Source organism: Pollachius pollachius (genome assembly GCF_949987615.1).
Source record: "Pollachius pollachius genome assembly, chromosome: 3".
NCBI lineage: Eukaryota > Metazoa > Chordata > Actinopteri > Gadiformes > Gadidae > Pollachius > Pollachius pollachius.
In genome coordinates this window covers 3,968,643-3,988,592 of record NC_136936.1, presented here as the reverse complement: position 1 = coordinate 3,988,592, position 19,950 = coordinate 3,968,643, and the positions used below count along the sequence as shown (strand labels likewise).

The following is a 19,950-nucleotide window of genomic DNA, read 5'->3' as shown; positions in this document are numbered from 1 at the left end:
TTATGTTGCAACTGTGTTCTGCTGTCCATCTTGGCCAGGTCTCTCTTGTAAAAGAGATTTTAATCTCAATGAGACTCAACCTGGTTAAGTAAAGGATATAGTAAATGCTGAGGTGGCCAGTTTTTGTGGCCACCTTACGTATTCTTACGTACAAAAATGTACGTAAGAATAAGGCAAGGCAAGGCAACTTTATTTATGTAGCACTTTTCACACACGAGGCAGACTCAAAAGATTCACATTGAAACATAGTCATACAATAAAATGAAATAATACAATTAATTAGACAAAGTCACAAAAAAGACAAAAAAGACAAAAAAAATAAAAAATGTAGAAATAGAAAATGTGTTAAATTAATATTATTATGCCTGAAAACATATTTGTGCAAGATTCATGCACACTATGCAAATAAACGTTTTACAGAAGCAGAGTCGGTGACGTAAACGCCAAGACCACTCAAGAGTTCTGTCTCTGATTGTGTTTCTGCGTCTGTTTCCCCCCAAGCTTCTAACACGGGCGTGATCGCCGTGGCAGCCCTGGGATCGGTCGTGGGATTGGTGGCCATGGTGCTCTTCCTCATCTTCATCCTCAGAAGGACGCGGGACACGGAGGAGGAGATAGCCAATGAGATCAAGTGAGACAATTCATTGGTTTATTCATGACATGGATTACTATTTAGTTATTTAGTGTTCTTATCCAAAGTGACTTACAAGGTTAGGGTTAGGGTTAGGGTTATGATGACTTACAGGGAGTAACGGGTCTTAAGGAGCTGGTATCTTATCTAAAGTGACTTACAGTGGGTAAGGAGTCTTAAGGAGCAGGTACCTTATCTAAAGTGACTTAGAGTGAGTCACAAGTCTTAAGGAGCTGATATCTTATCTAAAGTGACTTACAGTGGGTAAGGAGTCTTAAGGAGCAGGTACCTTGTCTAAAGTGACTTAGAGTGAGTTACGAGTCTTAAGGAGCTGGTATCTTGTCTAAAGTGACTAACAGTGGGTAAGGAGTCTTAAGGAGCAGGTACCTTATCTAAAGTGACTTAGAGTGAGTCACAAGTCTTAAGGAGCTGGTATCTTATCTAAAGTGACTTACAGGAAGTAATAGGTCTTAAGGAGCTGGGATCTTATCTAAAGTGACTTACACAGAGTAACAGGTCTCAAGGAGCAGGTATCTTATCGAAAGTGACTTAGAGTGAGTAACAAGTCCTAAGGAGCAGGCTTCATATATATAAAAGACGTATAGTGAGTAAGGGGTCTAGGAGGTAAGGTAATGAGCAGGTAGGTTTCGGCATCTAGCCCAAGGACGCCCACACGTAGTGTCCAGACTACAAGCACCACTACACCCAGCCCACCCTTAAGTCACTTCGAGCGTTTCCATTGGACGACGGCGTGGGTCTTAACGGCGGTAGCGGCTCCGTTCGCAGGGAGGACGCGCAGGCGCCCAAGCGCGTCTCGTGGGCCAAGAGCAACACGGGCTCCGACGCGGCGTCCAAGAACGGAACGCTGTCCTCCATCGCCACCACGCCACGGCCCCGGGACCCACACCCCCCCGCCTTCCACTACCCCTACACGGCGGTTCCCGCCTCCGACAGCGGCTCCGTGGTCCACGCCTACACGCTGCGGCCGGGGGACGCCGGCCCCCTGCAGGGCCTCCCGGGGTACAACGGCGGGGGCGGCGGCAACCCGTCGGGCAAGCTGAAGAGGCCGCCGCCGCCGCCGAGAGCCAACGGCGTGCCGCCGCACGCCCCCCGGAGCCCCGGGCCCCCGCCCAACGACAGGACAGACAACGGGGCCCAGCCTCAGGTGCCTCACTCGGCCACGCCCACGCCCAAGACCGCCACCCTGACGCGCAAGGGCGGGGTCACCGTCACGGTGCCAGTGCAGAGCCAGGCGGGCTCGCTGGTGTAGACGGACAGACGCACAGCGCGGAGGGAGGGGCGGGGTTAGGGGGCGCACGCTGCCTTGGATTGGAGGGGAGAGGAGGGGCGGGGCTTACGGTCCCGTCGGGGGGGGAGCTCGCCTCGCGGTTGGATTCTGTCGCGTTCGACTCGGCGGAGACCGGGAGAACCACCGTTTGCGTTGAGTCGACCTTAAAGGCGTTTCTTATTTCTGTTTTGTTTGTGTGTTTGTTTTGGGACGGCGCACTCAGCTGGAGCTGAGGTATTATTCATTTATAACCTTTGTGAGAGGAACTTCTGAGTTTATTCAGAGCTTCTGCCTGTTGAGGTAAAATTCCAATCGAGTTGTGTTGATTTAAGGTATTCTCCGGTGAGCCATATATACACGATAGTTCTCATGTGACTTACGGTAATTTGATGACATGTTTTGCCAGAAGTGTAGTGAGATTTTTATACCTATATAAATATAAACCAGGTGTGCTGAGTGATGCTCCAATGTTCTCAGGCGAACTGTCTCTTGTTCAGAGTACTTAAATAATGCAGCTGAAACTACAATTCAGGTTTGTTCCATCATGTTGGTCCTCTTTGAAGATTGAACTACTTTGACTCAGTTTAGGAGAACTACCAGTTCCTACCTTAGGGTCCCCTTTCAGCAATCATCGTTTCAATTCACGTTGAATGGGTTCCCCCATCATTAGAGAATCTAAAGTCGTTATGCCCATCATTGTTATTGGAATGGAAAGGAGATATTTACATATTGATTATGTTGAGGCTGGTTGGATATTTTGTAAATGCCATTCGGAGCACTGGCCCCGTTTTGTTAATAAAAAATGTTATTAAATGGTTTCTTTCAATGTTTTCCCAAAAGTCAACTTTTGTATATACATTTTCTTCTTTGTATAACAGATGTTAAGAAGGTTACAAGATATTCCTGGAACGGTGGGGAAAATAAGTATCGTTAGGAAAACGTCACAAATTCGTATAGTATTCACATATTTATTTTGGAGTGAGGCAACATTTCAAAAATAAACTATACATAATCTCGAATGCTACCTAAAAGTCTGCCTACACCTACAGTAATATAACATGTAACAGGATATCTCATAGAAACCCAAACAATGATCAAGTTTTTCAAAGTACACTTCAGGAGAGAATTATGTGGTGGAGGAGTTTTCCAGCACGACAATGTAGGCATACACAGCATGGACCATCGTCCAAAAATGTGGAAATGTATCCCACAGAGAGCTTTTCATGGATATTTTATGATTTTCTGGATAGGTACATCACAGTTGTGCATATGGTTTTGTCAAAACACAGACGATCTTACAAACCATTATGATTAAAAATCATATTTCGCTCAGCAGATTCCTCGACACAATCATCCTCATCACCTCGTTCGTCCCTGAAAGAAAAGTAAAAAAAATAACAATTGTGGTTACAATTCGTTATAAGCGGAAAAAAACGGAATTCCTTTGAAATCCCAGGTATGGGAGGTGTCCGGTCGCTCACCCTCCAGGATCTGATGCACTCGGATGTCGCGGACAAACTGCTGCACGGCGTAGTCCTTCAGGTAACCGTAGCCGCCGTGCATCTGGAGCGCTTGGTTACAGATCTGAAAAAACAATGTTGAGATATCAAACGCCCCCTACAGGTGAGGAAGCGCACATGCAAGCGATATCGGCGCAAACATTGAATGGAAAGAAGATATTTACATATTGACACTGTTGAGGTTGGTTGGATGTTTTATAAATGCCATTTGGAGCATTCAAGGCCAACTTTTGTATATACTTTTATCATATTGGAGCAACGACAGACATTGCTGCAAAAGTGCTGCATGAACCACTTTAAAAGCAACACAACCAAACTGGTCAGAGGAGCTATAGGATTCAGTGAATGGTCTTCGTTAAGAGACCGAGAGAGACATATGGAGCGAGGGACATTGAACAAGAGAGACATAGAATAAGAGAGACCTATAGAGCGAGAGACACAGAACAAAAGAGAGATGGAGCGGGAGAGACAGTACGTAAGACAGAGCGAAATAAACATAGGACGAGAGACATAGAACAAGAGAGACATAGAATGAGAGACATAGAACGAGGGACAGAACTAGAGAGACATAGAGCGAGAGACATAGAACGAGGGACAGAACTAGAGAGACATAGAACGAGAGAGAAATAGAGCGAGAGACATAGAACGAGAGACATGGAGCGAGAGACAGAACGAGAGAGACACAGAGCGACAGACATAGAACGAGAGACGTAGAACGAGAGAGACATAGAGCGAGAGACAGAACGAGAGAGACATAGAACGAGAGACATAGAACAAGAGAAACAGAGCGACAGATATAGACATAGAAAGAGAGCGAGAGAGAGTGTGTGTCTTTTTATTTGTGTGTGTTTGTGTGTGTTTGTATGCGTACTTCAAAGCACTGGTCGGTGGCGAAGAGCTTGGCCATGGCGCAGAGGGCGGCGGCGTCGGCGCGGCCGTCCTGCAGCGCCGACGCCGCCTCACGCACCAGCAGGCGGGACGCCACCAGCTGGGTGGCCATCTCCGCCAGCTTGAACTGGAGGAACTGGGAACAGCCCACCGCACCAGTCAACACACCTGTTACCACTTAAGAGTCCCACCGCCACGCAGGGCAGATCGATTATCGAAAAAAATCAACAAAAGTCAACATTGAAATCACGATTATTCGTGATTATTTTTGAGTTTGAAAACATGATGCATTTATTCAGCATTTCTCTCCAAGAAAACACTTTGCAACTGAGAACTTAGCCCTTAAAATAATACACAATGGTCGAGTCAAAAATGTTCATATCGAAAATAATGTAAAAATATGTATCTTTCAACTCGATTATATTAGTTTGGAGATCGATTGACCCGAAAATCGAAATCACGATAAAATTTGATTAATTGCACAGCCTTACTGACACGTGAGAGACTATTTATAATTTATATACCCCTCATTGAGAATTTCAAAAAGTGTGATACGCAAGATTTATGATGGCAAGCGAGGCAAGGCTGACAAAAAAATTATAATAAAAGACCCTCTTCTTCCTCTCTCCAAACCCCTCAAAAAGCGAGGTTCACTTTCTGACATTCAACAGTCGGTTTCTCTACATTGCTGAACAGTCGGAGCGAGTCACTTTTATCTGTGTAGCCTTGAAGTTAGTTTCTGTCAGAGCACATTTCAGACCAAAAAACTCCCTCATATTTCACCTTTAAGAAGCACAGGTGCTGCCGTTATTGAAGGTGACATATACCACCGGGTGTGAGTGTGATTAGCCGTTTAAGGCCCTTTTGAAGATCTGCCTCTTTTGACACCTCTTCTGACATTCTGACAAGTGGGCGTGCCCACCCTACATGCTTGCTGGATAGATCAGTCTACCAGCCTACCCAGTGGCCTGTAGCAAACGTTGCTCATCCATCCATCACACAACTAGTGATTTCACTAGAGGGAGCTTTTAACGGAAGATCACACTAGCACCTATCGGTATAATACGTCACCTTTAAGATCGACGATTGATCAATTTTGAATGGTAGACGCTCCTTACCTGGTTGTTGGAGAGGGTCTCCCCAAACTGCTTGCGGACCAGGAGGTGGTCTCTGGCTAGCTGCACCGAGGCGTGGGCGGCGCCCAGCGAGCAGGAGGCTGAGAGGGCAGGAGAGACTTGACTAGCAGGGGAGGGAGACATCACTCACACACACACACTGAAAGCAGGAGGCTGAGAGGGACAGGAGAGACTTGACTAGCAGGGGAGGGATACATCCCTCACACACTGAGAGGAGGCTGGAAGGTGTCTCCACACACACACACACACACACACACGGTTCCCACTGGAACTAATTAAAAATGAGTGGAAATATGACACTATCCATAGAGATTGTATATGGATATATGGCAATCCTGCTGTGGTACCATTACCTCCAGGAAATATATCCAATAACAGGGATAAATGTGATTATTTCAGACTCTAAACTCCCATGACGAAATGAGTCTGCGTTTTACGTACGATGTCAAAGAGCTGTGTTTTGTTTCTTAAATACTTAATAACACAAAGTGTGTTGATGGCAAGACTGGAATAGAATACGATTCCAATAGAATAATGGAAAAACCCTGTGCTTATGAATACCAGTCACATTTCAGATCTCATTCTGCATTCTAATGCCAGAGCACGTCAAAACTGTGCAGCGAGGACTCGCTCTCCCCATGTCCCCAGGAACTCATCCGTCTTGTCGATTTTGGGAGGTTGTCCTCAAATCATCTTTCAAACTCATTTCGCAAATCCCAAATGCCCCACATCAGATGTCACTGCAGACTGCATAAAATGTAAAGTAGACATCTACACACCAGTGTGAAGATGTCCTAATAGAATACAAAGTTTATTTTTTATATATATTTTTGAGGTTGTCTTAAGTCGGTTGAGATTTTTCATAAGGAAATGCTTTGATATGTGAAGTATTTAAATACATAAATGTCATAATAGGCAACTTTTTATCATATCACATTGTCTTTAAAAGTTAAACATATGTTGTAAAGGTTAAGTACGATTGAGGTGGTGAAAAAATGCCCTGTAAATTGTAGCATTTCATGTGTAATTTACATAAATTAAAAGAAAAAGGTCAACAGCTAAATTGTTATGACCAAAGAATGTTTTCCTTTGTGTTTGTACAAATGACCAAATTGAGGGCCATGGACAAGAATAGTACTTAAAAGGCCTTTCAAAATGTTTTAAAAATGTCCACTCAACTCACCGATATTGATCCTTCCTCCATTGAGACCTCTCATGGCGATATTGAAACCTTGTCCTTCCAAGCCGAGCCGATTGGCCACTGGAACGGCACAATCCTCAAATATCACGGCTCGGGTTGGCTGAGAGTTCCACCCCATCTACAACATGGAACACAGATGACATTCATTCGATGAAAGGCATAAATTCTAGGTCAACGCAATGGATTCATACTGCCACCTTGTGGATACCAACACACATAGTATACAACCGTGGCAAACAGCAAGAAATATAACAACGTTTTTATTGTGCATCTTTAAAATTGCAATTATTATAAATACAAATAAAAAATAAAGATACAAAAAAAAGATTAATGAACTCTGCATAAAATAAAGTATGCATACAGTACTTCCACACACCTTCCTCTCCTTCTTGCCGAAGCTCAGCCCTGGAGTCCCCTTCTCCACCACCACGCAGGAGATCCCTTTGGGTCCTTTGCCTCCTGTCCGACACATGACCACGTACACGTCGGTGTCCCCGCCCCCGCTGATGAAGGCCTAGAGACCAGAGAGAGAGAGAGAGGGGACAGCGGGGATAGCCTTTGAGTCCCGGCCCTGACTGACCATGGCCTGGCGAGCATCTCAGCGAGGCTGAGCGGGAGAGCCCGGTGGTACCTTGGAGCCGTTCAGGACGTAGTGGTCACCTTTCAGCACGGCAGAGGTCGCGAGAGAGGCCGCATCACTGCCACTGCCTGAAAAATACATAAAGAAATATTCGCAATAAGCACGGACCATATTCTGGAATAAAAATTTAAAATATTCTGGAGGAAATCAAGTCATTATTGTGTACTGTCTTTAGTAATTAGTTGTAATTAGTTAGATGGCTTAGGACGGTGCATGTGTGTGAAATCAATTAACTGAGTTTCTATGTTGAGGCAGACCCCCTGCTGGCAGGAGAGAAGGTCTGCAGCACGGTGAACACGTGAATAGCAAACAGGAGCTGAAGCTCAGGAACTCTTTGTTTGTAATCGGATTCCGATTTCTTTTTTTTGTGAATCCAAAAACAACAGGTATTTTGAATTTTCTTTGCATGCTTCGACTAAACGCATTAGACCTGCATGAGACAACACAAAGTGGACACTCAATTAGTGGAGCCACACGTGTTTAAACCTCAGGGTTTCCAGTGCGCTGGTGTCACACATCACAGCACTCACCGGGTTCAGTGAGACAGTAGGAGGCAAACTTCTCCATCAGACACAGATCCGGACAGAACCTCTCCCTCTGCTCTTCGTTGCCAAACGTGTCGATCATCCAGGCACACATGCTGCGGACCCGAGATCAACACTGATTACAATTTAATAATTATATTATGTCATTAATAAGTATATTGTGATAATATCTGCAGGAGAAACACTCCACACAAAAACACACATCAATCAGAAAGGTGCCATCAAAGCTTTTGGGATTTTCTTTAAAAAATATCTGAATAATAACAACGTATCCGCACTCGAACGTATCGCCATGTAAACCAGAGACGACTTTTAAAAAGCGAGATAACAATTCTCTAAAACAGAGAACGAAATCACGGCGCTAAGACACACGGCAACAAACTCAGGAGCCGCTCGCCCCGGTCCGCATCGCCCCCTCGTCCCAGCCCCGTGTCACAAAATAAATGAAACCTCAGCGACATGCCACCCCGCTGCAAAACGACATCCATCAGGCGTTACTCTGACCGGCTGGCCCCCCAGCGGGGCCCCCGGCGGGCCGGCCCCTTACTTGTGGATGCTGATGTAAGCGGTGGTGCTGACGCAGCCCGTGGACAGCGCCTCGAAGATGACGGAGGTGTCCAGGCGGGAGAGACCCGACCCGCCGACGTCGGGCTGGACGTAGATCCCCCCGAAGCCCAGCCGGGCCGCCCGCCGCATCGTGTCCACCGGGAAGATTTCCTTCGTTCACAGAGGTCACGACACCGAACAAACAAGGTCCAGGCAGCTCGTTAGGCCCCCCGGTCATTTGATAGGACGATCTTATCGTCTGCCTGAGTTAGCGTGATCATTTTCCCATTAACATTTTGGGCGTTTAGCAGACGCCTTTTTATCGAAGTGACTTACAATAAGTAACATTTGTCGGAAGAAAGAGAAACAATAATATATCGCTGTCGGTACAGAAAGGGTGTTCATAGAACCAATGCCAAGCACTAACAATCACTACGTTAACCCATTCCCCGTATACAACAAGATAGCTAGGATAAGATGCTATACGATGCTAAGTACTATTTTTTAAGTGCAAGGACGTGCAACATACAACAAGTGCTTACAATAAGTGCTAGGACATACAACATACAATACGTGCGTAAGAGGGGTCCGGGGTGGGGGGGGGTAAGCTATGCAGAGTCTAGGTGAACTCTGAACAACAACTTGAGTCATGCTAAGCCGCCTGTATGCTAGCGCAAGAATAAGACTGCGTGACACCATGTGACCTCCGTCGGAAGGCCCGGCTGCCTTGCTCCGGCGACGCACCTTCTGGTCCCACTCGGCCATGTGTGGAGCCATCTCGTTGGCGGCGAAGTCGAAGGCCACCTTCTGGAACTCCTTCTGCTCATCAGTGAGGCCATGACAGGCTGTCGGGAGAGAGATGATGGAGGATAGATGAACAAATGACGCATCGTCATTCGTAGAAGGTTCTGGGCTCCAGTACCACCATCTGGGGCAACATGGGGCTCAGGAGGTAGAGCTGGTTGGCTGGTAACCGGAAGGTTAGTACATCCATCCCCGGCTTCTCCTAGTGTGAGAGTCAGGCCCGTCACGAGGAGGCAAGCGAGGCAAGCAAACCAAGCAATTGCTGGGGGCCCCGAGCTGGCCTGGGGCCCCAAGACAATGACTGGTTATGAATAAAATGCAACGACAAACGGATCGGCGTTCGGCATAGGCGACTCCTAGTCCTAGGGCGGCAAATGTGTTGAGGGCGCCCTCTGGTGGTGCCCTTAATTAATTAAATTATATGAAAAAAGCGAAATAAAACATGTTTACCAAAAATGTTCCCAAATGAAACGGACATGGGAGGGGACAGGCAATTAATTGATAGCGCGCATTGATACTCTCACTGTAGTACGCACTCACTGTAGTTCCCCCCCCTCCCCTAATAGGGCCCACAAATTCCTTGAAACGGGCCTGGTGAGAGTGGCGAGGTGACCCTGAGCGAGACACCTCACCCTAACTGCTCCCGACGAGCTGGCTGTCGCCCTGCATTAATGACAGTGCCGTCGTTATGTGTAAATGGGTGCATGAATAGGGTGAATGTTAGGCAATATTGTACAGCGCTTTGAGTGGCCACTGCTTAGATAAATGCAGTCAATTTACCATTTGCATCTGCAGTCTACCTGCAACCAGCGTCCAAAACAAAACCTTACTTGTCTTTTGTTAACACCCTGAATTTTAGCTGCCAAATGGTCAGATCTGTCTGCCATCGGCTGGTGGCAGGAGGTCATTTTCGACTCTGCCTGCAGACATCCCCTGAGCAGGACTTCCAATCTGTCCACATAGTCATTTTTATTCTCCTGCCTTCAACCCAGTGAATGCTGTCTGACAGATTGACCTGAGCCGAGTCAAACTTGTTTATGCATTTGCAAACCAAGTGTGTGCGCAAAGCCTCATCAGAGATGCATTTCGGGGAACACGAAGGACCAATGAGAATCTGGTATAGTTTGACATGGAGGTACTGCTGCACTTCTTCGACCTTATGCATTATCATATGGCCACTGTTTACTTTTGACCTCACAATTATGTTTTAGAAACACAATGTACTGCAACACAGTTTAACTGTATTGGTTACCCTTCTGTGTGTGTTATGTGATGTGCCCTTTTCCATGACCCGACCCATCACACACACAACCCATGACAATAACATGAATGACATAGCAATTCGCTGGACTTACGGTCGACGCAGGAAGATATCCCGCGGATGTGAAGGTTCCTTATGAAGCGATGACGGCTCCCGATGCAGGAGCGGAGTCTCGCTGCGTTTGATAACACTCCGGAGGCAGCCATTGTGGATGAAGTTATGTCACAGCGAGGGATGCTGGGAAATGTAGTTCAGATGTCATCAGGTGGAGGCTTGACGTAGAGACGAGAACGTTTAAGACATTTTATTGTGTCAGTTGGTCTTTTTGAAGACGAAAATGTTGTTACTTACTTTTTTATGTGATTTTGTTGTCATGTTAAAACCATGCAATTATCTTCTAACAAAAGATAACTGTAAAATCCGACAATAACAACAACTAAATACATAGGGCTACCATATAATTCAAGAAATGCATTCAAGAAGAAATATACAATACACATATAATAATACATTACATATTTATACTCTGTTTATTGCGTTACTGTTCTTCAGTCCAAGTAATATTTCAAGAGTCAGAGAGGCGACTGAGAGGTCTCTAATTGAATAGTTGAACCAATCAACTTTTAGATAATATGTATTTAACGAAAATAATGTTATACATTAGCCTTCACAGAATAAATGACAGATCGGCTACGTTCCAAATCAATTAGCCTGTAATTTTAAGGGTACAAACATTTTATTGTTTTAGGTAAAAACAGGAAAAATGTGTAAAATAATACAGAACATTTTACTATGAAATATATTTTACATTTGTTTTACATTTACATTTACATTTAGCAGACGCTTTTATCCAAAGCGACTTACAATAAGTGCATTTGTTACAATAAGTACATTTGTCATAAGAAGTGAAACAATACATCGCTGTCGGTACAGTAAAGATGTTCATAGAACCAAGTGCAAGTATTACAATCGCTAGGCTAACCCATTCCCCGTGTAAAGCAAAGATAGCAGCTACTGTAGATGCTACACAATTAAGTACCTTGAATAAGTGCAATGTACAAGTGCCAGGACGTACAACATGTTTTACAGTGCAGGGTCACTTATACTAGGCAAATATGCGATGCGATTTTCTTTTTCCATACTATGCCAGATGCCAGATGTATGAAGACAGACTAGATCTTTTTCTGGCATACTAAATACCATGGTTGGGCATCGGAACGCAGGAAGGGTCTCAGCTTTGTTGTTGTATTTTTTAATTGGTCATGGGAAGCTGAGCATCATGTGACTTTGTCACGTGACGATATTTCGTTCCACGCGGGATGACGCTGTGATTGAATCCACATGGACCATCCTTAACTGCACGGTATGACCCAGACGTCTGGACCAAACAATTGTTATCTAAATCATATTTTGTCTGCTGTATGTATTAAGCACATTTTTCGGGCACTCTGTAATGCGAGCTCAACCTCTTAATAGCTCAACTGCAACTATAGGAATGTTTTCTGTGTATTGGGGTTTATATTATCTAAGGTTTCCCATATCTCTATCGACTAATTTGTGGGACGGTTGCCATGTATCGTACAGTGTATAATCTGAGTTCAATGACTAGATATCATACCTCAAATGAATGTCAACTCAAATATATAAATCCGACACTTGGTTTGTTCATAGCTAACTTTTCAGAAGTGTACAGTAGGCTGTAGTCGTCAAACATGTATACAAAACAAACCTAGGTTTGCCACTTGACATGTTGATATCCCGACGTGGTCATTCATAATTTCGCCCGATTACTAACGTTATAGCGTCATCTTTCAGCCTTTAAGACTAAAATGGCTCCGAGGAGAAGCACCAGAGCGAGTGCGAGAGACGCCGACTCCAGTGAGTAAACCCTGACCCTCATCCGCACCAAACAACCCCGTGTGGCGGTCTGTCGCAGTGGAGTGATGATGATGATGATGATGCCTCGGCAACAGGTGCAGTTGACGTCACTCCCAAAGACGACGACGGCCGTGAAGAGGTGGACGTGAAGAAGCCGATCCGGGGTAAGAGATCGGCCCCTGATAGTTCCGATAAAAAAACGAAGAGCGTGCCCCCAAGCATCCCTCTCTTCTCCCATTGGCTTATGAAGTCGGAGCCCGAGACCCGGTTGGAATACGGGATTGACGTGAAGGTACGCGGTTTGCGCCTGCGTGACCTCACCATCTCGGTGATTGGATTAGTTCTCGTATATTCTGTGCTGCCCGCCTGTTTTATGTATTTCTGATTTCATTTCAATACAGTTCGGGATTGAGGATTTGAAGGCTCTTCCCAATCAGACGGGATGCTGGGATGGTGTCCGCAATTATCAGGTAGTAGATCTACACATGTACCAATAATGATATTGACCTAAAATATGCGTTCACTCCATGACATCCCTATAGCATGACATATTAATCCTAATCCTAATTTTCGCTGGGACGATTGTGGGCGTGGGAGTCAGAGAAATAAGTTTATGTTCATGGCTTAGTGTATTCGTGTGTATGGTTTATGCTCTATGGTAGTGTGTGTGTACTCTAGTGTACATGGCTTCTGTTTATGACCACTAGGCACGCAACTTCATGAGGGACATGAGAGAGGGGCATGTAGCCTTATTCTACCACAGCAACTGCAAGGAGCCGGGCATCGCAGGAGTCATGGAGGTTAGACCTTGGTCCCCCACCACAGTTACCTCCAGACGATTGAGGTTTTTACTGCTTTAACCTGGCTTGCGTTTTTTTGCCTCCTCTAGGTCGTGAAGGCGGCGTATGTGGACCACACTCAGTTTGACAAGAAAGACGTGCACTTCGATGCATCCAGCAAAGCGGACAACCCCAAATGGAGCATGGTGCGGTTCATGATTGTTTTATGGATTTGGCTTCACACCTATATGATCGCATCTTCACAAACCACTTATCCTAGGTCTTCCCCGAGGTCTCCCATAGGTTAAAAATCCGAATTAATAAATGGACTGCATCCTATTGGCCACTCAAAGCGCTATACAATATTGCTTCACATTCACCATTCATACACACCCGACGTCAGCCATGCAAGGCGACAGCCAGTTCGTCGGGAACAGTTAGGGTTTGGTGCCTTGCTCGAGGACACCCAGCTAAGAGGGGCCGGGTATCGAACCAGCAACCTTCAGGTTACCAGCCAAACCGCTCTACCTCCTAAGCCACTGCCGCCCCTACAAAACAAGTATTTCCCTTGGTCCTCTTCTTTTGTTTGTAGGTTGACGTCCGGTATCAACGGATGCTTCAGCGGTTCATTCCTCTGTCTGAGCTGAAGAAGTACCACCTGAAACACAGTGCAACTGGGGGGCCCCTGAAGAGCATGGCTCTGTTCACCAGGGCCAGGCTCTCCGTCCAACCCCTGACCCCCGGTACGTACCAGCGCGTTCCCCCCCCTCCACTTCTAAACACGTGCGTCGGTTCATGTTCCCTGGGGGTTTGGACGTTTTTCAGGAGTTTGATATTCTATTCTTCGGCGAGTTTCACTCATTGTGTGTTTTGTTCTTGTTTTTACAGAGGAGTTTCAGTTTGTCTTAGACTTGGAGACTAAAGAGCCAATTTGAGAGTTTGGACCCAAACTCAACACTCCAATAATGTTTGTCCTTGCTTCCTTTTTTGTAATAAAGTTTTTATATTGAACATGTATTTGTAGCCAAGCAAATTTGAATGTTATGATAATTACAATCTAAGAGTGTGAATAAATATCTACCTATAGCCCTATTTACTCGAACACTTATTAGATCTCTTCCATTATAGAACCACGTCATCAACTACAGTTTAAAACACAGGCAGCCCATTCAGAGGACGGCATCAGGCACATGCAGAAAGCATGCTCCGAAGTCATTTGGCATCAATTTATTTATAGTTTTGAGGGACAAGGAATACATGATTAGTATTTAGCAAAAGAGAAAATCGATCTATTGTACACCTTCCGGGTTAAAATACTAAAATATGTTAGCCAAGAGGATTTAATTTGCTAGGTACAATTAGGCACCACTTAAGTAGTTTCTAATGTGTAAGATACAGAACACGAGAACATGATGAGGCCTTAAATACAAGCACATAGACACCCTCTTCTAATACCAGTGGAATGCTGAGGTAAAGCATGTCAATGGTCATGTTGTGGCACTATGCACTGCAAGGTCAATCACAAGCGATAGACGGGCACTGCTCTTAGGTACAAATCATAATCGATGGGATAATACTGAATCCCTTGATTTAAGGACAAGGGGCTGAGAAAAACAAACACGCTCCAGTTCTTTTTCGTAGGACACAAAACAATACATAAGAGGAAACAATATATTTAGCAAGAAATAGAAGTGCAAAGTTACTGGATCTCTTGACCTTAAAACATTAGGAATGACGTTGATTAAATGCGGAATGTCTAAATTTCTTTTGACATTTTTTACAACTAAATCATTCGGACAAAAGTGTAAGTTACATACAAATTAATTTACAGAACAGAACGTGTTAGAATGTGACGTTTGATGAAAAAAACAAAACAAACTGGTCACTTGAGAGTGAAAAGCAGAATATCAGACTTCACCCACAGGAAGCTGTAACATGATTTAGTTTCCCCCCCCCTAAAAACTAAACGAACAAGAACAAGACCTGCAACCCAAGCCACGTAAAATGGCTCATGCACTCCACTTCTCTCAGTTGTTTTCCTCCATTGTGCACATATAGCCCGGCTTCCCTTCACCCCCCCCCGCCCCCCCAAGCAGCCAAAACATGCCAGACAGCTGGTAACACCTGGTACTGTGGTGGTGGTGGTGATGGGTGGAGGGAACCAGACCGGCCCTCAGCCCACCAGACACCTTGGTTCCTCCGTCCCTCCCGGGGGGGGGGGGGAGCAGGGCTAGCCGCTCTCCTCCCTCGCCGCCTGCTCCAGGGCGCTCTCGGACGCGGCCGAGCCCTCGAACCTCTGGGCCCCGATGACGGCCTGCTGGGACATGCTCTTCCTCACCACGTCGCCCTTCCTCCACAGCGTGATCTCCTGGAGGACAGTCGGGGGGCGACACAGAGTCAACCGGTGATCGACATCAAGTCTCCCGTCTGAAAATGGCTAAATCGTATACATAGCTGGAGGGATTAGCGCAGGAGTTAGGTGGTTGGCTTGTAAGCGGAAGGTACCTAGTTCGATCCCCGGCTCCTCATAGCGGACACCTCACCCAGACTGCTCCCGACAAGCTGGCTGTCGCCTTGCATGGTTGACTCCGCAGTCGGTGTGTGAATGTGTGTGTGAACTGTCTTAAGTCCCTAACCCTTTACATAAAAGCGTCTGTTTAGTAAAGTAAATGTAAAATAGCGACGACACAACCGACTTATTGCCAAACCGTTCTATCGGATTACGTGCGGTCCCGCGGACGGGGGTTGGTAGTTTGATTCCCACTCTTGGTCTGTGCATTGCAACGCTGATGTGTCAGAAACGCGGTACCTGCTGTTTGAAGTAGCGCCTCTCCTCCTCGTCGATCAGAACCAGGTTCAGGTAGTAGCGCACCGAGAATTTCTTGTTGATGTCTCTCATGGTCGGTGTCATCTCGTAGCCGGCCAGAAACAACCGGATTGGGATGGACTCCCCTGTGATCGGTGACAGTTACAATAAAGAGCCGCAGTATATTACAGAGCGGATACAATGAATAATAAACTATATCCTAAAATACATAAATAGCTTCCATGAATTGAAAGGTTCTGTAAGATTTAAGGCAACTTTATTTATGTAGCACTTTTCATACACGAGGCGGACTCAAAGTGCTTCACATAAAAACATCGTCCTACAATAAAATGAAATAATTAATAAATTAATTGAAGAGCTATAAGCAATCGTGTATTCAAGTGTATAAACGGTTATCAGTTGTTGTGGAGCTGACTGCGCCTGCCTCTGTATGAGTCGATCTATATTGATCACTCTACAATCCATACACTCGCTGCTCATTTCTGACGTTTGTTGTTTCATTTTTAAATCTTTCTCTCATGCACTCGCTCTGCAGCTCTTTAATCTTACCTACCAGCACCATGAATCATGAATAAACAAGTCAAGTCTCATTTCCGATACCACTGATGAAGAACTGGTTTCTGTGCCACTCACCTCTTACTGGCGCCCCGTCCATGATCTCGTACTTGGCGATGGTGTCGTTTTCGTGGTACACGCTCGGTCCTGTGCCTGTGGTCTCGCGCTTTATAATGTCGATTTCCATATGCTTGATCTTGATCCTCACCAGTAGGAAGTAGATCTTCCCCACGATCACATCTTTCAGATGATACCTGTGACGGTGCAGAGTCAAAATTAGATGCATGGAAATCTCAAGTGTCTTCCAAATGTTTATACAATATATAGTAGTGATCATTATTATTAGACACATTGAAACTGACACTCAAATGTTGTTTGAAATGCTGGGCATTATGGTCTGCAAGAATCAATCTAATCATAAATCGTCAATAATTCATCTTAAATTAAATTAAGCGTTGTTTTTTTTTCTTGAGACTCACTTAGATTTGTTGTACTCAAACTCAATGTGGAGGCAGTCTTCAATCCCCACTTCCATCTTAATAGAGGAGTTTAGCTCCGGGTAGGTGCTCAGAGTGTGCACCACGATGTCCATCTCTTTACTGATGTCGTTCATTCTTCTGCTGACCGTCGCTCGTAGGAAGTACCTGTAGATAAAACCAAACACATTCACGTCTAGAGGTCCCCACACGAAAAAAACATTTGACTAGGTTGACTTTGGATCAACCGCCTCTCTCTTGTCAAGGCGCCAGGGTGAATAGTGAAATATAGCTACCAATTGACAGATTAAGTGAAGGATGTTAATGTTTGAAAACAACAGTGAACGTTTCGCTTCCTTCTCAGTACCTGAGCTTGACGTTCTGGCCGGTGTAGGACTCGTATGGCTTCTCAACATGAGTGAACTCAAAGTCAAAGGTCTGGGACTGGGTGATCTCGCCGGGTCTGGCCAAGTCTTTGACCAGAGACACAAACTCATGATGGTTCCCTCTGTCGTAGTACAGCTCTGTGGATACAAGCAAATATCATAAATCAAATCTTGGTCTTCCGACATCATGCTGTTTACTATGAAGACAAACAGGGGTGCGAGCTCAGAGAACAATGTCAACAAACACAAGAAACGTCAGGGGGTAAAGGAAAGGTGCAAAACGCATGATCAACCTACACACACACCTATCTGGCCCACAAACTCGATCTTGATCCCCTGGTGCTCCAGCCTCTTCCCGGGGTTCTTCAGAGTGACGTTCACCTTCCCACTCACCGTCTCCCCATCGTAGAACAGAAAGTACTTGTCCTTCTTCCCATCTTCTGTCTTGTGTTCAGCCTTCTTCCTCGTCTCGGCGTCATTCAACACCACATCGATATCTGCACTTTGACCAAAACTAAAGAAACTCATCGTCCTCCCTGGCGGTTCACTATGTACACACGTCGGTATGAGCCTCTTGTGGCCTCTAACTAGCCAGTCTGGATGGACTTGTTTGCAGAAGTATCTATCGCAGCTCTATGACCTTACTCCTGAAGAACGAGAGGACAACATAGACTAACATAGACCTGTAGATGTAGAAGCTACCCCCGGGCACCGGACCAGACGTGCACTCAGCGGTCAACCAGGAGGAGATCAAGAGTCAAATCAAAAGAACACCTTCCCCACTTCCATGGTGGTGTCTCGGATGTCTCGGATGGGGGAGACTAGCGTCGACAGACAGTGGCGTGCGGATCCGGACGCCGTGCGTCCATCAGAGAGTCGACGACCCCGGTGGTAACATCGGTCAGGATGAGGAACTCTCTTGGCAGATTAACGCGATCAGTCGTGTGTTGAAATTACATCTGCAGAGTAAATGTTGTCAAATGGTCAGGAAGTAGCAATGGTCTGTTGAAGCGAATGCTTCCGGGTGTTCCTTTCAAAATAAAAGCACAGGTGCTTCGGCGCGGATCGTGATTTACATAATGTCGCGACGATTCTCTCCATTAATGCATGTGTAGCATTCACATCCTTGTGTACTATCCACATCCATGGTACCATCACATCCATGTGCGACATTCACATCCATGTGTAGATTCCACATCCAGGTGTAGCATACTAGCATCCACATCCAGTTGTAGCATCCACATACACATCCATAGTAGCAATCACATCCACTGTCGCATCCACATCCACAGAACAGCTGACTATCCTGGCATTATAATTTCTTTAGTCTGCCATTTGAATTTGAATTGTCTTCAAAAAAGACCTGCCTGTCATGAAAAGGTTTTTCGGAAAAATGTATTCATATTATGTATTATCGCATTAACTGCGTATGTAGTCATTTTGTTGCACCCATTATAAATGTGGCGCTCTATACCCCAATAGGACATTAACCATTCAATATCTCAGTTTAACTGTGGATTCCCACAATATGTTAAAAAGCTGAGCAAAGCAATTGTCCAATTAAAAATGTATTTAATAGTAACAAATCAAAACAATTTACAATAATATCAAATGAACAACAGTTCCTGAGTTATTACACAAATCATTCTAGAAGACTTCTAACACTGACACCTATTGTTTCAGAAGATGAACTGTAACCGATGAATGACAAGTTTAATACTGCAGATACACACGGATTAATACGTTTTGTAACTCTATGTTCAACAAACAGTTTTTATTGCCATATGTACATAAGTATGCTGCCAATGCATGAAAAACATAACAACAAGAAATGTCTTTGTACATTTAATATTGATTCAAAAACTGGACAATATGTCCAATATTCACAAAATAATTAGTAAAGCACAGAAGGTCACTTATACACAAAAACAGCACTCTTTACCAAGTTCATAGTACGTAGTGAGCTGCAGCATTGTGGTATATGTAGTCAAATTCATTGTAGTTGTTACACTCAGACATACCTACAACTTATCAATCAATACATCGGCCAATAAATTGGCCTATATTATGCTACTAATTACCTGCGTAGTAACAATTTACAAGAACCGTTAACCTTTCAAACCACATAAACAGAAGATGTGTTACATTTGTGAAATGTTATAGAAAATAAAACTTTTTTTGGAAAACAATTTCAGGAGTATAAAGTTGTTGAGATAAAAAAGAGGATTTGTTCAAAACCTTCCTGAAGAAAAATAACTCACTGTTTCTTCCATGGTCAGACTGTTGCCCCGACAGAAAAAGGTCACAGCTTTAAAAGGAAGCTAGTAAGTTGTGCAATAAAACGTTCTCTTGCAAAGTAAGAAAAGCTAAATGAAACAAAAATGCATTGTAGTTGTGAAATCAACTAAAATTACTTTGGCAACGTTTTGATGTGTTTGTATCTCTGTGCTCTGGAGAAGTGTGTGCTGATGATGCGGCTCTCTGCCGGGACGGAGCGGTCGCTGCCGTCATATCGTTGGCTCATTTTCGTAGAGTGGCGAAGTCACGCCGTTTCCGGTAGAGCCCATGGGACCTATGAGATCGAAAAAT

At 44.9% G+C, this 19,950-nt stretch overlaps 4 protein-coding genes across 4 annotated transcripts in view; 2 read left to right on the top strand and 2 right to left on the bottom strand.

Annotated features, from left to right (window-relative positions):
• The window catches only part of esamb (endothelial cell adhesion molecule b), a gene marked incomplete at both ends in the record, with an annotated part of 30,506 nt that extends 28,605 nt beyond the window's left edge, over positions 1-1,901 (top strand). The window contains 2 exons of the mRNA XM_079732852.1: positions 502-631; positions 1,418-1,901. Of these exons, the coding sequence (XP_079588978.1) occupies positions 502-631; positions 1,418-1,901 (614 nt within the window). The remainder of the gene's footprint in view (positions 1-501; positions 632-1,417) is intronic.
• Positions 1,902-2,901: 1,000 nt separating this feature from the next.
• On the bottom strand, positions 2,902-10,672 carry acad8 (acyl-CoA dehydrogenase family, member 8). Its single transcript, XM_079732985.1, has 11 exons — positions 10,555-10,672; positions 9,140-9,240; positions 8,397-8,566; positions 7,835-7,944; positions 7,296-7,372; positions 7,041-7,178; positions 6,647-6,782; positions 5,446-5,543; positions 4,311-4,463; positions 3,401-3,503; positions 2,902-3,293 (listed from the first exon to the last, which is right to left on the bottom strand). The coding sequence occupies exons 1-11, from the start codon at positions 10,664-10,666 to the stop codon at positions 3,238-3,240; spliced, it is 1,254 nt and encodes a 417-aa protein (XP_079589111.1). The 5' UTR covers positions 10,667-10,672; the 3' UTR covers positions 2,902-3,237.
• A 1,111-nt stretch (positions 10,673-11,783) lies between these two features.
• thyn1 (thymocyte nuclear protein 1) lies at positions 11,784-14,201 on the top strand. The gene is made up of 8 exons (XM_079732742.1): positions 11,784-11,823; positions 12,276-12,338; positions 12,434-12,630; positions 12,740-12,808; positions 13,046-13,138; positions 13,228-13,323; positions 13,710-13,860; positions 14,006-14,201. Exons 2-8 carry the CDS (start codon positions 12,290-12,292, stop codon positions 14,050-14,052), a joined length of 702 nt encoding a protein of 233 aa, XP_079588868.1. The 5' UTR covers positions 11,784-11,823; positions 12,276-12,289; the 3' UTR covers positions 14,053-14,201.
• A 128-nt stretch (positions 14,202-14,329) lies between these two features.
• On the bottom strand, positions 14,330-18,368 carry LOC307073060 (vacuolar protein sorting-associated protein 26B-like). Its single transcript, XM_079732741.1, has 6 exons — positions 17,667-18,368; positions 17,343-17,499; positions 16,979-17,143; positions 16,578-16,753; positions 15,927-16,069; positions 14,330-15,485 (listed from the first exon to the last, which is right to left on the bottom strand). Exons 1-6 carry the CDS (start codon positions 17,887-17,889, stop codon positions 15,348-15,350), a joined length of 1,002 nt encoding a protein of 333 aa, XP_079588867.1. The 5' UTR covers positions 17,890-18,368; the 3' UTR covers positions 14,330-15,347.
• Between the last annotated feature and the right edge of the window lie 1,582 nt (positions 18,369-19,950).